Source organism: Thamnophis sirtalis, unplaced genomic scaffold (genome assembly GCF_051295495.1).
Source record: "Thamnophis sirtalis isolate CommonGarterSnake01/CBP01778 unplaced genomic scaffold, rThaSir2_p1.2 scaffold_3, whole genome shotgun sequence".
NCBI classification, from domain to species: Eukaryota; Metazoa; Chordata; class Lepidosauria; order Squamata; family Natricidae; genus Thamnophis; species Thamnophis sirtalis.
This window is the reverse complement of record NW_028261383.1, coordinates 33,450,149-33,466,196: the sequence shown is the minus strand read 5'-3', so window position 1 is coordinate 33,466,196 and position 16,048 is coordinate 33,450,149. Positions and strand designations below refer to the sequence as shown.

Sequence of the window (16,048 nt, the reverse complement as noted above, 5' to 3'; positions counted from 1 at the left end):
ACCTGGGTATCATTTAAGGCAGGAGTGTCAAACTCGATTTCATTGAGGGTTGCATCAGGGTTATGTTTGACCTCGAGGGCAGGGAGAATGGGCGTGGCCAGGATGTGTGTGGTCAGCTTGACGTCACTCCTGTCAGGGGGTGTCTGTGGTGGCCAGAGCACTCTGCCAGCGAAAACAGGTTCCCAAGCTCCATTTTCAGCTGCCACGGCCTCCTGCAGCCATCTGCCAGTGGAAATAGAGCTTGGGTGGGCCACATGCAGAAGCATCGCGGGCCGGTCCTTCGCTGTTTCCAGGGTGGCCCTATGGGCCAGATCTAAGTACCCGCAGGCTGTATCTGGCCTCCGGGTCTTGAGTTTGACACCCCTGATTTAAGGATTTAATAATGTCATAAGCACTCTCAGTTGTTAAGAAAAATGTGTAAATTAACTAAAGTACGGACAGAGGGAGTGGTGGGATTCAATTTTTTTTACCACCAGTTCTTTGGGCATGGCTTGGTGGGCGTGGCAGGGGAAGGTTACTGCAAAATCCCCATTCCCTCCCTATCAGCTGGGACTTGGGAGGCAGACAGCAGGTGGGGATTAGGCCAGTCAGAGGTGGTATTTACCGGATTCTCCAAACTACTCAAAATTTCCGCTACTGGTTCTCCAGAACTGGTTAGAACCTGCTGAATACCACCTCTGGACACAGGTACAAAAGGCTGAAATTTAACATTACATTTTAAAACTGTTTTTCTTTTAGCTATGGTGAAAAATTAAATTAAGAATAAATACTCTGTCCTTCGGCAGTGAACCGAGGACTCAACACCTGCCTTGAGTTCCCCGGCCTTCTTTTCCTCTCGGGATTTGCAGTGGGCGATCTCTTGCAATTTCTTTTCCAATGGCTCCAAACATTTCTGCATCTTTTCCTGAATTAACAAAAACAAAACTCTTATATAACTTTACAAGCCTCCTAAGGGCTATTGATGCCCCCCCCTTTTTTAAAAAAACATTTTTGGGAGGTTTTCAGAGTGCAAAAACTTTTTTAAAAAAAAATTTGCCTCTTCAAAACCTTGGTGCGTCTTATACTCCGGTGCGCCTTATACTCTGCAAAATACAGTACATACATGAAGATTTCATGAAGCTGACGCAACTCTTATATACATTTTCTTTGAATGCGGTTGACATTGTCAATTTATAGTTCCTATCCCACAACTTCTGCCATTCGTCTAGTTCAGGGGTTGGCAACCTTAAACACTCAAAAGGGCCACAAAGGTCCTAACCAGAAGCCCCTTGTTCAATTCTGGAGCCAACTGGAAGTCCGATTCCCTCACCATAGAGTCTCCTTCTACCATGGCATCCTTTTTCCTCTACCTGTCCTAACTGAAAGCCCTATCAACACATCTTGCTGTCAAATTAATTCCTAAATATTTTACTTTCTTAGTAATCTGAATATCTGTTCTCTTCATTAACTCTTTTTTCTGCTTGCCTGTAATGTTTTTCACTAAGATTTTTGTTTCCTCTTTATTTATTTTCAGTCCTTCTACTTCCCCATATTCTTCTATTTTTTAAATTAATTTAGGCCGTTTCTTGTGGGTCTTTCAAAATAAATACTAAATCATCCACAAACGCCTGTAATTTATACTTTTCTTTTTTATTTCCATACCTTTCATCTCTACCTCCTGTCTAATATTTCTATTCATTAGTTCCAATGTCATCATGAATAACAAAGGAGACAGAGGGCATCCCTGTCTTTTGCCTTTCTTAATATTGATCTTCTCGGTCATCTCTCCATTTATTATCATCTTTGCATTTTGTTTATAATATATCACCTTAATCATGTTAATAAATCTCTCCCCAAAGTCCATGTCTTTTAATTGTTAGCATAAATTGCCAATTTATATTATTGAATGCTTTCTGTGCATCTAGGAAGACCAATGACATTGGCTCCTCTGGATGTGCTTCATAGTATTCCAATGTATTTAAAATTATTCTATTATCTTTAATTTGTCTCTTAGGTAGAAAACCATTTTTATCTGAATGGATAAATTGGTTTAGAAATCTTTTTTAATCTTCCTGCGATTACTGAAGCAAATATTTTATAGCCAGCATTCAATAGTGAAATTGGTCTATAATTTTTTATCTGTTGCAAATCTGCATCTTCTTTTGGTATGAGAGTGATAAATGCCTCCATCTATGAGTTTAGTATTTTTGCTTCTGATAATAGATCATTAAATACATCCAAAATTGGAGTACTTAGAATATTTTGTAGGTCTTTGTATAGTTCTGCTGGTAGTCATTCCAGGCCTGGCATCTTGCCACTCTCTTAATTGCCTCTGTTAATTCCATCATTGTTATCTGCTGCTCTAACATTGTTTTGACTGTTTCAAGGATTTTAGGGAAGTCCACTTTTTCTAAGTATTGGTTTATTTTATCTTCTGGGATTATTTCCTGATCATAGAGTTTTCCATAGTAGTTTTGAATCATTTTCTTTTTCTCTTCATTTCGATAGCGAAGAATTCCTTCTTCATCCATTAGTTGGTATATCAATTTCTTTTCCTTCTCCTTTTTCAGTTTATATGCCAGCCATCTTCCTGGTTTATTTGTATTTTCAAAGAAACTTTGTTTAACGCTTTTAATTTTTTTGTGCTAGTTCTTCTTTATCTGTTAAATTTAGCTTACTTTTTGTTAATTCCATTTGTATTTTTATATTCTTTTGTGGATCTTTTTGTAGCTCTATCTCTAATCGCTTATATTCTTCTAGTGTCTTTTGTCTTTTCCTTTTTATTTTTCTTTCCCATATATGTTATGACTAGACTTCTAATATATCCCTTAGCCATATCCCAGACGTTTTGTAGTGACGTTTCTTCTTTTCTATTCTCTTTAAGGAAAAAGTCCATTTCTTTTTCCATAAATTGAATAAGTTCCTTTTCTTTTAACATTGATTGATTCAAAGTCCATCTTGGTTTCCTTTTTTGTCCCTTCCATATCACTTTTATCGGGTTATGATCCACCCAATTATTTATTTCTATATTTATTTCCTGCACATTAGATTTTAATTCTGCTGACATCCATATCATATCTCTCCTGGACCAAGACATATGTGTATTTGAGTAAAATGAATATTGATTTTCATTAGGATGAATCTCTCGCCATACATCTTGGATACCTACTTCTTCTACCATTTTGAAAAAAGCTTTTGGAAGTGGTTTTTTTTAGCTTTTTTGTTTATTCTTCTGGTTTTGTAATCTTGTTCCACATCTAGAATTACATTGAAATCTCCTACCACACATATATTTTCATAGTCCAAGTCTGCTATTTTCTTATGGAGTTTAACATAAAAATCCTCTTGATTGTTATTTGGTCCATATATTGCTACTAAAAGTATCTGTTTATTATTCATTTTTATCTCCACCATCAGGATCCTCCCTTCCTCATCCGCAAAAAAAATTGCTTAACATTTATTGTCTCTTTTACATAAAGAGCTATTCCTCTCTGAAGAGTTCTAATAAACAAACCAGAATCAACAATCAATATTTTCATCTAGTACCACTTTTATCTTTCTGATGTATTTAATATAACCGATACTGATACAACCAACCTCTTCCCCAAGGAGCTAACAGGACTGAAACCCAAATGAGACTGCCAAGCAAAAGTATGTATTCAGGGGAATACTGAGATTTGAAGAAAGTTAAGTTAAATATAAGCTCAAAAGTCACCAGGAGCTACTGTATATTTGGACACCAGTTGGGGGAAGGGGGAAATAAAAACAGAAAAACAAATGAAGGACAAGGCTGAAGCAAAATGCCTTTAACAGTTTAAAGTTGGGGATTTGTTGATCACGAGTCCGAAAGCTCAGAATACAAAACCTCTGGTCCTGGTGACCGACACAGATTGGATTCTGCAACATTATCCTGGGGACATGTATATATTTGCATTCATTCATGAGTTTAAAGTTGCCTCTCAGACTAACACTTTCTAGCTATGTGGGAACCCACAGAACTGCATGAAAAGGCCACCTTCAATGAGACTCTGGAGCACCCTGGGTTAGAAAATATTGTTCTAGGATACTTCGAAAGAAGACATGTTCATGAGCACTCTTGTTACAGAGCAGGCTCTGAATATCATTTTTAAAACAAAATGTCAGACTATAACTGATCAAAACAAGAAGATACACCGATACTACGCAAACTCATTTGATACAGAACCCAAGAAAAGAGAGGTAGGTATACAGGTAGTCCTCAGCTTATAACCATAATGGAACCTGCCAATTATGGTTGTAAGTCATGATAGTCGTAAAGTGGGTCATCACATGACTGACTAAATTTTATGGCTTTTTTGGGTGAGTGGGGGCAGAGGCTTTTAAGCAAATGTGGCAATCATATGGCAAACGCTGCAGAAGTTAAGCGAATCCATTGTTCTGTATGGAGTTTTTTGCGGTGACGCAGGGGTTAGAATGCAGGATTGCAGGCTATCTCTGCCAATTCCTAGGAGTTCAATCCTGACTGGCTCAAGGTTGCCTCAGCCTTCCAACCTTCTGAAGTTGGTAAAATGAGCAGCCAGATTGTTGGGGGCAATAGGCTGACTCTGTAAAATGCTTAGAGAGGGATGTAAGCACTATGAAGTAGTACATTAGTCTAAGTCAGTGGTTCTCAACCTGTGGGTCGGGACCGCTTTGGGAATATTCCCCATCAGAAAACACATATTTTCAAAAAAAATACGGAAAACATAAAATAATCTTATGGTTGGGGGTCACCACAACATGAGGAACTGTACTAAAGGGTCGCAGCATTAGGAAGGTTGAGACCCACTGGTTTAAGTGCTATTGCTGCATGTCAATTTATGGCAAAAAAATTGTAAGTTGTGATCGCGTGACCGTGGGATGCTACTAGCAGCCCAAAATGTGGTCATGTCTCCAAGGGAGATGGGCAGCGCACATTATAACATTGAACAGTCGCTAAGCGAGCAGTTGTAAGCCGAGGACTACCTCTATATCAGCCCTCTGCCAGTCAAGGTGATCTTTACCCCTCCCTCTTGGTTGTAGGAAAGCTTTGAACCTATTGTGTGCCAATGCCGTCACCCTACCTTGTACTCCTGTGAGGCATCATCCAAGGACACAACTGTGTGGGAACGGTGTTCGTGGGAGATCTCGCATGCTAAGCAAACGGCCTCCTGGTCTTCCTTACAGAAGAGGCGAAGCACTTCATTGTGCTTCTCGCACAAGTCCTCATCCCGTATCTTTCGCTTATTGGTGACCTGGAGTTGCTTGGCAATCTCGACCATGTTGCCGAGCTGCCGGTTGGGCTTCAGAGAGCGGTGGCGGAAGGTCTTGCGGCACACGGGGCAAGGGAAGTCTCGGTTCAAATCCTCCCACCAGCGGGTGATGCACACCCGGCAGAAGTTGTGGCCACAGTCGATGATGACAGGGTCTTTCAGGTACTCCAGACAGACGGAACAGCTGGCTTCCACTTGGAGGGTCTCCAGAGGATTTGTGGTTGCCATGGCTCCTGTAACACAGAAGGAACGTTTCAGTCAGAATCAGCCAAGATCCCAGTTTAATATTTTATTGGATAGACTTCCCACCCTTTCCCTAGAAAACTCTAGAAAAGCTTACATGGGCTCTTCACGTAAGACACTGAAAGATTGCAATGGCAAATGGAAATTGGTCCTTCCCTGAACTTGGGAGATTAGATGGTCCTCAATATACAACCACAACTGAGCCCAAAATTTCTGTTGCTATGTGAGCTTTGCCCCCATTTTACGACTTTCCTTGCCACAGTTGTTAAGTGAATCACTGCAATGGTTAAGTTAGTAACACGACAGTTAAATGAATCTGGCTTCCCCGCCGACTTTGCTTGTCAGAAAGTCGCAAAAGGGGCTCCCACAACCCTGGGACACTTGTTGCCAAGCGGCCAAGTTTTGATCATGTGACCGTGGGGATCCCGCAATGGTCATAAGCCTGAAACAGTCACGCTTTTCAATGCAGTTGTAACTTTGAACAGGCACTAAACAAATGGTTGTAAGACGAGGGCTACCTGTCCTCCCCTCTGAAATTCAGTGAGGTTTTACGCCAAAAAAGTCAATACCAACAAAGATGATAGCTGAGGCGGACGTCCTACCAACAAGCACAGCTGGACTGCGAAGGGTCTAGACAGCCAAGAGTTGAGAAGCCAAGAAATGGATGGCACGACTGCTAATTAACCTTCTAAAGCAAGGGTGTGAAACTCAAGGCCCACAGGCTGGATCTGGCCCTTAGGGTGCTTAGATCTGGCCCACAGGGCCACCATGGAAACAACAAAGGACCAGCCTATGGTGCTTCTTCTAGCAAAAACAGAGCTCAGGGAGGTCACATGTGGCATCCCGGGGTTCATTTTCATTGGCAGAGAGCTTCAGGAGGTCACCGCTGCCGGAAACGGAGCCTCAATGAGTAATGTTGAGCTGGCCAGGCCCCCCCAGCCTCCCTCCACCCCCAAGGTCAAACACAACCATGATGCGGCCCTCAATCAAATTAAGTTTTGACACCCCTATTCTAAAGATAGTGGAAGCTAGAGAACTGTTAGGGTTCCGACTGACAAATCCAACCAAAACAGCAAATCGAGGCGATCAGATCTTTTTAAGCATAACTTTATTGAGTACATCATTTCGGCACACACAAAGCAAAACCAACTCTAACTATTTCCCTGTGATTTTCGCACAATTGAAGAATAGATATTTCCCTCCCCTCCAGGGTCACTCCTTCAAGTCTCTGGCAAACACCCGTTGAGATGACCTTGGTTCTCAAGGGACAATCTCTTCTTGTTGTCTGGGCTAACATTCCAAACCTTTCCCTCCCCCACCCTTCCAAAAAAAATACTGTGTGGCAAGCTGGGAAACGAAACGATGTCTGGGGCAGCATATGCATGTTCTGAAGTTAATAAGGATATCCAGAATTCTAAACTGGCCAATTCAGGGCACCTCCAAAAATGGGGAAAGTTCAAGTGACCAAAATTAATCCATCCTTTTTTTATTTTATCTCCTCAATTATTGGTCAAAGTAGCTTACAATCACATTAGTATAGACCTGAAAGGGATTCAGATCCGGCACCTAAAAAGATGAAAATCATGTCAACCTGGACCACCTTTTCTTGAACAGGATATGCCATAGCTGCAGCATTTCTAGGAAATACCATTCAAAGAACAAAAAAATCAAGAGCATTCTACAGTAAATCTACATAATGAAGCAATTAGCCGACAACACACACAACTAATTTCTACTCTAGTTTTGCCCTAAGCCATCAAAATTTCCACACCGGCTATAAAAACACGACTGAGCCAAACGAGTTTCTCTAGAACAGGAGTGTCAAACTCGATTTCACTGAGGGCCGCATCAAGGTTGTGTTTGACCATGGGAGTCTGGAGTGGAAGTGACCAGGGTGGACGTGGCCAACTCAATGTCACTCGTGTCAAGGGCACCTGTGGTTGCCCAAATAGTCTGCAAGAGAAAACAGGCTCCTGAGCTTTGATTTCAGCTGCAATGGCCTCCGGCAACCCTCTGCTGTTGAAAACGGAGCTCGGCAGGACCTGTGTGCCGTCCTCCCGAGCTCAGTTTTTGCTGGCAGAGGCACCGCAAGCCAATCCTTCACTGTTTCCAGGGAAGTCCTGCGGGCTAGATCTAAGCACCTTGTGGGTTGGATCTGCCTCCCAGGCCTTCATTTTGACCCTGCTCTAGAATATCTCTTGATTACACAGTTCCCTCACTATGGAAACTATAAGCAGAGTTGCATCCACATCAAACTCTGATAATCTGGCCTTGGCAATGAGGAAGGTGACAATGAGGAAGGAAGCAGAATGTCTATCACGGCCTACAACAAAACTATTACAACAAGCTAATATTTGCCCCTACACGAGATTAGACTGTTGGGTAGCTGTGATCAATGGCTTTAACGATAGTCTACCTACCCCTTGTTTCATTCATCTGGAGCTGATCGGATATCACAGGCATCTTCTTCTTTGGGCAGGAGTGAGGATAGTTGAGATTTATTCACAGGAGCTGATGAGTGAAAGCAGCCCAAATATGGAGGCTGTTTCCTTTCGCTTCTTCTTCCTTAACACCAGTTTATCTTGCAAAATAAGTTGTTTCTGTGATAATCATGCCAAAAAAGAAAACAAAATTAAAATGAATAAATACAATGCTCCATATTCATAAAACAGCTTCTATAGATCAAAACACATTAAATATATTATCTACTAACCTTAAAGAGCACCAATATAGATAGTACCCAATTTACAACCACAACTGAGCCCAAAATTGCCATTGCTAAGTTATGAGCATTTTTTTGACTTTTCTGCCACAGTTGGTAAATGAATCCCTGCAGTTGTTAAGTGAATCTGGCTTCCCCCATTGACTTGGCTTGCCGGCAGCCGGATAGGAAGGTTACAAATGGTGACCACATGAACCTGGGACAGTGCAATTGTCATAAACAATTAAGCTGCCTTGAGCCACCATGTGCAAGTAGGTGGCAATATACATTTTTTAAAATAAATAAATACATGCCAGTTGCCAAGCGCCCAGATTTCTGATCATGTCACTCTGGGGATGCTGACATGGTCATAAATCACTTTCTTCAATGCTGTTGTAACTTTGAACTGTCACTAAATGAAGATTGGTAAGTCAAGGACTACATGTGTTAAGTTTACATTATTTCACCCAAATTGCAAATGTCTCCCTGACTTAAAAATAATCCCGGGTTTCAGAAAAATCCAAATTCACAATCATTTGACTCAGCCCTTACTTTTACAAACGATATGTTACACAGAAAATCCTGATCATTGTTAGGATTTTCCTAGACCAGAGGTGTCAAACTCAAGGCCCATGGGCCAAATTTGGCCTGTGATGTGGTCGGATCCAGCCCGCGGGGCTATCCTGGCCTATCCAATGCATAGAGGAAAGATCAGGCCAGTGTAAGTCAGCCACACCCACCTAGCCTCCGAAGGTCAATCACAGCCCTGATGTGGCCCTCAATGAAATTGAGTTTGACACCCCATCCTAGACAATCTTGCCAAAAGTTTAAGGCCGTTCAATGACTGCAAAGGATACTGATGCTACTACTTTAAATGTCTTCTAGCAACACGATTCCTCTCCATAACACAGAAAGTACCATAAATTTATTGCAGGAAAAACAGAAGCAGAACTATATGTGTCATGTCCAATAAGTGGCTAATATCCCAAATTGATTGACAACAGTGAGCACTTTTTGCTTGCCAGAAGACAGCTTACGAAGGAGCAAACTTTGGAGTAGGGCATCTAACAATTGATAATATGCCAAATATTCCATCCGCTTTCCAAATTTCACTTCCAAAAAAAGGCTGCCTTTTTAAATTTGCCTTAGCTCCAGGGATGAAACCCAGCAGGTTCTGGAGAACCGGTAGCAGAAATTTTGAATAGTTCGGAGAACTAGCAAATGCCACCTCTGGCTGGCCTCAGAGTGGGGAGGGAATGGAGATTTTGCAGTATCCTTCTCCTGCCACACCCCCAAGCCACACCATGCCCACAGAACTGGTAGTAAAAATAATAATGCTCTAGCAGGATTGAGAAAGCGGATTTGTCCTTTTCAGACCCAGGACAGCCGTGGCAGCGGACGAGAGAGACCCCCACAACTCCAGAAGAAAAAATAGGAGTCACCTACAAGATACAATGTAAGGATTGCAACAATTACTATGTAGGACAGGGTGTCATTGAGGGCCCCATCGGGGTTGTATTTGACCTCGGGGCTGGGTGGGCATGGCCAGCTCAACCTCTCTTGTGTTGGGGGCACTTGTGATAGTCCGAGCGCCTTGCCAGAAGAGGCACTGCGGTCCTTTGCTGTTTCCAGGGCGGCCCCGCAGGCCAGATCTAAGCACCCCATGGGCCAGATCTGGCCCCTGGGTCTTGAATTTACACTCTTGATATAGGACAAACAGGCAAAAGACTGGCACAAACACTAACCGGGGTCAGTAGACATGATGAAAATTCTTTAATCTCACAACATAAAGACAGGTTTAACCATAGTTTAAATTGGGAAAATGTGACCATCCTAGATCAAACCAAGTCAAAAAGGGTTCCACCACAAAAGCGCGTAGGACAAAATCGCGCTCGACAAAAGCGCGCTGTGACGTCATCACAGCGCGACGAAAAAGATCGAAAAAATGTAAAAATAAAGGTAAAACCTTCCCCTAACCCCCCCAAACCTAACCCTAAACCTAACCCTAAACCTAACTCTTAACCTAACCCTAAACCTAACCCTAAACCTAACCGTTAAAGTAACGAAAAACGTAACGCTAACCCTTATCCTAACCCTAACGCTAACGCTAACGCTCTAAAGCTAACCCTAACCCTTAACCTAACCCTAACCCTAACCCTAACCCTAACCCTTACCTTTATGTGAATCGGCTTGCTTTAATTTAATTTTTATTAATTTTTATTTGAATTTTTCGATCTTTTTCGTCGCGCTGTGATGACGTCAAAGGCGCGATTTTGTCGATCGCGCTTTTGCCGTCCGCGCTTTTGACGGGTCACGGTCAAAAAGTGCCAGGGAATTTCTAGAAGCTTGGCACTCTGACAAATCAGCCATCAAAAGACACATAAACATGAACAACAACTATAGACTATGCAAGAGAGACAATCAACCAGCCAAAAAGGAACAAAAAGACTCAAGGACCTTCCCCACCAGCAGTCAGCACCCAGATGGGCACAGATTAACTCCAAGGTTAACCTCAGACCACAATGAAGTAAACAATACTTCAATCAAGAAACTGCCGAAGAAGCCAACAGCAAAGAGCCCAACCAAAGAACCTCTAAGACCACCACCACTAACAGGCAAGCCACTAGAGTATAAACTGAGAGCAAACCTGACTCTTTACTAGCACTGATGATATTACCTAGCATTGAAAAGTCTATAAGAAAACAATCAAGCTGAAAGAACACCAAGGACTCCTAGAGAACTATCTTGTACAGATTGGAGCACAGATCTTTCCAGGAAGAGCTCCAGAAATGGACGCTTTCCAGCTTTTACCAGTCCCTTCCATCTTGGATTCTCTCCAGCTTTTCCACACTAGTAAGCCTCTCAGACAGGACTAGGACACTTTTGACATCCTAACCTGAAAAGGGCTTCTTAAAATTATGCACTTCCCTATGCTAGTCCAGCATTTTCCAATTACTGCTCTGCCAATGGTTTGGGAATTAAGTTCCCAGCCTAGATGGGATGTTTAAAAAAGCTTTGGGTAAGAATGCAGCTATTATCTTTTAGGTCAAAAAACACATCGTGTGAAGCAAGCCAGTAGAATTATAAACTGAGAGCAAACCACATTCCTTACTAGCTAGCACTGATGACCTTACCCATTTTGGGTAAGGAAAAGTCTATAAGAAAACTATCAAGCTGAAAGAACACCAAGGACTCCTAGACAATTATCTAGTTTAGACTGGATAAAGGATCTTTTCAGGAAATGCTCCAGAAATGGACGCTTTCCAGCTCTTACCAGTCCCTTCGAGCTTGGATTCTCTCCAGCTTTTCCACACTAGAAAGCCTCCCTGACAGGACTAGGACACTTCTGACCTTATTCCAACCTGAAAAGTTTTTTTTTAAAAAAAATATGCACTCTCCTATGCTAGTCCAGCATTCTCCAATTGTTGTTAGCTGCAAAGTTGTGTCCAACTCATCACGGCCACATGGACAATGTTCCTCCAGGCCTTCCTGTCCTCTACCATCCTCTGGAGTACATTTAAGTTCATGCCTATTGCTTCAGTGACTCCATCCAGCCACCTCATTCTCTGCTGTCCACTTCTTCTTTTGCCCTCAGTCTTTCCCAGCATTAGGCTTTTCTCCAGGGAGTCCTTCCTTCTCATTAGGTGGCCAAAGTATTTGAGTTTCATCTTCAGGATCTGGCCTTCTAAAAAGCACTCAGGGTTGATCTTCTCTAGGATTGACCGGTTTGATCGCCTTGCAGTCCAAGGGATTCGCAGGAGTAAATTCTCCAGTTACTGCTCTGCAAATGGTTTGGGAGTTAAGTTCTCAGCCCAGTTGGGATTTTTATAAAGGCTTTGGGTAAGAACTTTTAGGTCAAAAAAAGAAACGCATCTTATCAGCCAAGCCCCTAGATCAGAATATCTAAACTGAGAGCAAAGCCCACTCCTTTACTAGCTGGCACTGATGAGGTTCCCCAGTTTGGGTAAGGAAAAGTCTCTATAAGAAAGCAGCCAAGCTCAGAGAGCACCAAGAATTTCAATCCTGAGCTTCCAGTTATTCTCCTTTATTAGTAACCTACCTACCTTCCCCGTGTAAATCACGCGCGGGCGAGTCAGAGGGGAGCCGGCGCCGTCCGCTGCGTTGCCCGCGGAGGAAAGACTCGGTCCCTCGGAGGGTCCAAAGAGGCGGGCAAAGGCGGGGCTGCCATGGGGCTGCAGCACCACCCTGGATTGGACGCTCCTGGCCAGCCACCAGCCCTTAGGCCCAGGCCTGCGACTCCTCCTCCTCCTGCTCCCGCTCCTTCACCGGCCTCCCTTCCCACCGAAGTCTCGGTCCCGGCCTAGCCCGCCTCCAGCCGCCTTCATCTTTCCTCCCTCCCCACACCCCCCAACGCAGAACATTTCTCCACTCTGGCGTCACCGGAAGTGGCCCTTCTAGCCCCGCGGAGACCATGGGATCCCGCGAGGCTGGTTCTGCTCTCCGACTCGATGGTGAGGAGGGCTCTTGGGCATTTAAAACAAAACAAAACGAGGATCACAGTAGCAAGCCTTTCCTGGGTACCTAAACTCAAGGGGTTTTTCCGGTTGGCCGTAGACTTGTACCTATAGAGTTATACAAGGACGCGAAGTTCTGGGAACGCTTTGATCATTCTCCTCCCCCACGCCCGAAACATACAGAGACACAGACACATATCTATCTTCTTTTGGGGTAGGATAGGGCGGAGTTTTAGGGCGGAAGTAAGAGAATCTGCAACGAAGACTTCAACTCCCAGAATTCCGCAGCCAGCCATGCCGAAGGAATCTCACATTCCGAATTGCCTAGAATGGCAGAGCGTTTAGGACTGCTTTTTTTTCCCTTCCAACTTTGGGAATCTGCTTTAAGAGGCCTGGACTTCAAATCCCAGAGTGCTCTCCAACGACCGTGCTGGCCTTGGAATTCTGGGAGTTGAAGTCCGTCTCTCAATTCCCAAGGATGAAAACCGCTGATTTATTAAAATGCTGTTCTTTGCGGATTTTACCATTTTACCGTCTGCAGTAAGCCAGCAAAGTTTATGCGATGCAACTGAGAAGAGAAACCTGGGCAAAAATGTGTGGACCTCCGTTCAGTTCAGAAGTTCTTAAAGTTGCCAAGTTTGTTTAAGACAAGAGCCACCGCGCCAGCAGATGAGGAAGGCAAAGCAGTTCCTCCTGACACGCGTGCACGCAAGAGAGCACCAAAGGACCCCCTCATTTGAACCCTGAATTACATATTCTTCTTTATTGACATTTCTTTCTGAACGGCAATTAGTCGGGGGGGGGGTGCAAATGTTGATGCTTTTATGGCACAAGCAGGGTCGCCGAAAGGATTATTAAGTGCTGGAACAAGACTAATATGGGCCTCCTCACCTACACATGGACACATAAATCAGTAATATCATAATTGTACATTTATTAATTACATTCAAACATACTTGCAAATATATTAAAAAGTGGACAGGTACTTCTGTAAAAGATAATAATATACATTAATATAGAAACAATAATGAAACAATATACATAAGCAATTAATTTAATACTAGATTGATTACAAGGTCATAACAGTTATTATACTGTAGGAAGTTAGCACCCACCCCTCTCCTAGAAAAATGAAATATCCTGGGAAATATTGAAAAGGCAGAATATTATATTTCCTTGGATGTGAAAAGGGAGAAACATGTTTTAAAGACAAAGTAGCTCCCTGCAGCTTCCTACCCATCCCCCTTTTGTCAATGAGCCATTAAAGCCTGATTAATAAAGATAATATCAGCCTTTCACAGAAACTCACCACATGGCATCTGGAAACCCAATCAAACTTGGGATTCAAAACACAACCTAGACAGTTGCCCCTGCATGGCCCCATGGGAGTCTGACAACCAATCAGAATATATTTCTTACACAGGAACAGGAAACTGAGAGGTGGGGCTGAACAGATTATCAAAAGCTCAGCAAGCCCCTTCCTCTCTTCTCTTCTTCTTCACTCAACATTGAAGCATGTGATCCCCCTTTTCTGTTCAAGAGCTCAATCCATGTGATCCTGTCCACCATTAAACCATCTTTCCAAGCAGCCTCCATGTCTCCAGTGTCTTCTTCCCCACTTGCAGCTGAACCCAGAAGGACATTTCTCCCAACAATACGGTTGTTGAGATGTAATGGCATTTATATTCTGCTAAACAAAGGTGCTTTCCTAGCCTTTTTCCTGGCAAAATTGTAAATCACATCATCAACATCAATCGTTTTTGCAAGATCAGATTGAATACTGAGTCTTGCCAAATCTACCAGTTGCCCCTGTGACATAGTTAGCAATAGCAATAGCAGTTAGACTTATATACTGCTTCATAGGGCTTTCAGCCCTCTCTAAGCGGTTTACAGAGTCAGCATATTGCCTCCACAGTCTGGGTCCTCATTTCACCCACCTCGGAAGGATGGAAGGCTGAGTCAACCTTGAGCCGGTGAGATTTGAACCGCTGAACTGCAGATAGCAGTCAGCTGAAGTGGCCTGCAGTACTGCACCCTAACCACTGCGCCACCTCAGCTCTATCTTGATCTTAGATAATTTTTTAATCAGCTTTAGTTTGCTGATTTTCCCCTTCATGGACCCCCTTGGAACTCCATGGGCTCCGGAACAATGTACTGGCTGCAACCCCCCTCCCCTCTTCTCCTCAGGCCTGGGCACAAGTGACATGGCTGCCAAGACTTCCCAGTATATTCCCAAGATGTAATATACTTACTGGTGGAAAATAGAAGCCGGAGCTAATTTAATGAATCTCCTGAACAGTAATTGGATAAAGCATCATACTAGCTTTATAAGAAGCTATGAGCGATTTTTTTCCACGCGTGCCAACATTACGCACGAGGGTTAGGCAGAGATGAGAAGTCTCTCATCTGACTCACTTTGCTTCAAAACATATCATAGCTCAGATGGAAAATGGCAACTGCCGCTCAATTGCCCACAAAGGAGCAAGAATTCGACTGGGGAAAAAGCCTTCGGGGCTTCGCGAGGAGTGACAAAGGCAGGGATGCCCCCAAACTGCGTAACTAACCCTCGTGCGTAATGTTGGCACGCGTGGAAAAAAATAGGATAAATTGGATAAATTACCAGTGTTCCCTCTAAGCTGCGTGCCTGTGCGGCTGCGCAGGTAACAAAAAAACACCGCGCACAAGTTTCAAACTGCAGCGCAATGTTTTTTAATGTCTTTAAATATGACTAAAAATATCCCCCTTCTCTCTCTGCACCGAACTCTCTCCTCCATCTGGTGATTGGCGAAATCAAGGGAGACTCTGCCCAGAGACCGATGACACTGCAGAAGGGAGAATTCCCATTGGTCCTCTGGGGCTTCGTCAGTTCCTGGGAAAATGGGATTCGCTGGTTGTAGCCTGTGTTTCTCTGCACATCCGGGGTTTCTCAGGCATTGCCTCATCTGAAGCCCCGTTCTGGGCTCAGCATTTTTTTCTGCAATCCCTTCGCTTTGAGGAGAGAGGGAAGCAGCGTGGAATGGGAATGCCTGAGCCAAAGGGGTCCACGGGATCCTGAGACTTGATTTTTGAGCAGTACCAATCCTTTCCACTCTTTCCTTTTCCTTTCTGTCCTTCTTCTAACTTCCTTTCTTTTTCCTTTCCTTTCTCCTCGCCGTTCCTTCTTTTCCATTTCCTTTTCTTTCTCCTTTCCTTTCCTTTTTTCTTTCCTTTCTCTTTTCCTTTCCTTCTTTTCCATTTCCTTTCTCTTTTCCTTTCCTTTCTCCTTTCCTTTCTCTTTTCCTTTCCTTCTTTTCCTTTTCCTTTCCTTCTTTTCCATTTCCTTTCTCCTTTCCTTTCTCCTTTCCTTCTTTTCCATTTCCTTTCCTTTTTTCTTTCCTTTC

At 43.3% G+C, this 16,048-nt stretch overlaps 1 protein-coding gene across 1 annotated transcript in view; it reads right to left on the bottom strand.

The window, feature by feature from the left end:
- Window positions 1–12,665, bottom strand: part of TRIM39 (tripartite motif containing 39) — a 29,664-nt gene extending 16,999 nt beyond the window's left edge. Inside the window, exons 1-4 of the mRNA XM_087708582.1 lie at window positions 12,258–12,665; window positions 7,913–8,092; window positions 5,061–5,482; window positions 809–904 (exon numbers count right to left, since the gene is read on the bottom strand). Of these exons, the coding sequence (XP_087564708.1) occupies window positions 809–904; window positions 5,061–5,482; window positions 7,913–7,955 (561 nt within the window). The 5' untranslated portion in view covers window positions 7,956–8,092; window positions 12,258–12,665. The remainder of the gene's footprint in view (window positions 1–808; window positions 905–5,060; window positions 5,483–7,912; window positions 8,093–12,257) is intronic.
- Between the last annotated feature and the right edge of the window lie 3,383 nt (window positions 12,666–16,048).